Raw genomic sequence first — 2281 nt, forward strand, 5'->3', positions numbered from 1 at the left:
GTTATAAGCTGGTTCTGGGCTGGTTCAGACTCTCTCTCTCTCGCTGTGTTGCAGCCTCTGGGAAGTGGGCGGGACATCCTGAAGGACCGCCCCCAGCTGCAGCGCTGGAGAAGCCGCGTCCAATCGGCGCTCGGCGATTCGTTCCTTGAAGCTCATGCTGTTCTGCTTGCAGTCAGAGACCGCAGGAAGGGGAGGCTGTGACATCATAGAGGGGCGGAGTTTCTTCAGCACCAAGAATATTAGATTCTGTCAACTGAAAATTATAGGCTCTGATTGGCTGTTTGATATGAATGCTCCCCTCTGATTGGCTTTTTGAGATTAATGCCATTGGCTGTTTTACATGAGTAATTTCTTTCAGCACTATAACACTTTATTTTGATAATGGCCCATCCCAACCATCCGCTAAGCCCCGCCCCTGAGCTCCACCCCCCCACCACAATCCTCTCTTCAGCTGTGGAAGCGCCTTGATTGTAGGCGGGGCTACAAATGAGAACCGGACGCCCTCTTCCTTCCCACCGGAACAGGAAACAGGCGTTGCCATGGCAACACAGTGAGACGACTGTGAATGGTTGTAGTTGTGTGACATGAAATCAAACCTTTCCTCTTTTTTCTAAATAAATCTGTTCAGGCAAATCAATGAAGTCTATAAATAATGTAATATAACATAGAAATTTATCACAATAAAATGAATGTGTAAATGGAGCAGAATAATACAGATGGGTTAAATGATGTTCATGTATTAATGACGTTGTTGTTATGGTAATTACATGTTGTTTAAAGATTTCCCAGCCAGACTGTATCACCGGTCCATGTCTGTTAATGCTGTAGTAGTTTCCTGTCTGCAGATTGTGAATGAATGATGTCATAAACTTTATGCTGTTTCTGTGCATCAGCCTTTAAATCTGACAGATTTAAAATAAAGCTAAATAAATGAACCAATCTAATGACTCCACAGAGCTTCAGGTTCTACACCAACCCTCTGATACATCAATCCCTGAGTCAAGACTTTTTTCCAATGTGTTTTTACTCTTCTTAGAGCATGAAAAAAATAATGGACTTTTTTTTCTTCAAAAAATTCATTTTTTTAGGAAGTTACATACGTTTTAATTCAGTTCTATTCAGTTTATTTCTATAGCTCCAATTCNTATAAAGTAAAGAGAATTGGTCCTAGCACTGATCCCTGTGGTACTCCACAGGTAACCATGGCAACATGGGAAAGATTTATCATTAACATCAACAGAGGTTCTTAAGCCCCGCCTCTCTCATCATCTTGACTCCACCCACTTGCAGGATGCAGGAGACGGTTCCAGGAGGAAAAGAGGAAGAGGAGATGATGAAGAGGAGGAGCCTCCTGCTAAGAAGATCTTAGCCCCGCCCCCTCCATCCCTGTGAATGTGAAACTTCAGATTCTTTTATTTCTTCCCAGGAGCTTGTTGAAGTTCCTGGGAACCGGTTCTTGGTTAAACCTCAGGTTCTGGTTCTGGTCCTTAAAGCTTTGACTCGCTGCAGGTTCTGCTGTTTGAAATAAAGACTGAACAGAAACAGAAAAGGTGTCTGCAGAGTTTTACTGACGGTAGAAACCTTCTCTGATCCTTCAGTATTTACTGATTAGCTGCTGGAAGACATCCTGGTGATTAGGGGAGGAGCGACAGGAGGAGAGCCAGGTACCACGTCACCATGGTTACTGCCGCCATCATCAGCATTCCTCAATATCATCAGAGATCAGCTGATCTGGTCCATCTTGGACCGCCGTCCTTCCAGGTTCGCCATCTTTAAGAATGAGGCGCCATTTGCAAACTGCATTGATATTGTATCACTCAATACTGCCCCCTGCTGGACATTTAGAGTCACTACAGGCAGCCGTTCACATTAAACTTTTAAACTTTTTTTAATTGATGACCTGTAATCTGATTAAAGTCACTGTTTGCTTTAACATATAGTTATTATTTTATATCGATACTTATTGAAAATATGTTTGATATTTTTAGACTCAATCCATAAATGTGAACATAGAACAGGAAAACATAAGAATGGGAATAAGGATGTTTGTGGTCTAGGATTAAATATTTTAATGTTTTCATCATAATTGATGAGTTTATGAATTTATGGAAAATGAAGAAAAAAGAGAAGAATAACAGAAATCAGCTTCTCTAAGAGAAATAAGGTAAGAAATGTGACTCATAAAATGATGTGTTAAAGATTAACATTAAATTTTTAATCTCTGGTTTCATCCTGAAATTACTGGAATTAGTATCTTCATACTAAGTTAGAACCCTTATTT

The 2281-nt window shown here is 40.7% G+C and overlaps 2 protein-coding genes across 2 annotated transcripts in view; one reads left to right on the forward strand and one right to left on the reverse strand.

The window, feature by feature from the left end:
* The window catches only part of LOC107105136 (serine/threonine-protein kinase Chk2-like), a 13687-nt gene extending 12259 nt beyond the window's left edge, over window positions 1–1428 (forward strand). Inside the window, exon 18 of the mRNA XM_015405256.1 lies at window positions 1291–1428. Coding sequence (XP_015260742.1) covers window positions 1291–1392 — 102 coding nt within the window. The 3' untranslated portion in view covers window positions 1393–1428. The remainder of the gene's footprint in view (window positions 1–1290) is intronic.
* Window positions 1403–2281, reverse strand: part of LOC107105137 — a 3975-nt gene continuing 3096 nt past the window's right edge. Inside the window, exon 3 of the mRNA XM_015405257.1 lies at window positions 1403–1515. Coding sequence (XP_015260743.1) covers window positions 1403–1515 — 113 coding nt within the window. The remainder of the gene's footprint in view (window positions 1516–2281) is intronic.

The sequence above is a fragment of the Cyprinodon variegatus genome, unplaced genomic scaffold (genome assembly GCF_000732505.1).
Source record: "Cyprinodon variegatus isolate N-32 unplaced genomic scaffold, C_variegatus-1.0 Scaffold2090, whole genome shotgun sequence".
Taxonomy (NCBI): Eukaryota; Metazoa; Chordata; class Actinopteri; order Cyprinodontiformes; family Cyprinodontidae; genus Cyprinodon; species Cyprinodon variegatus.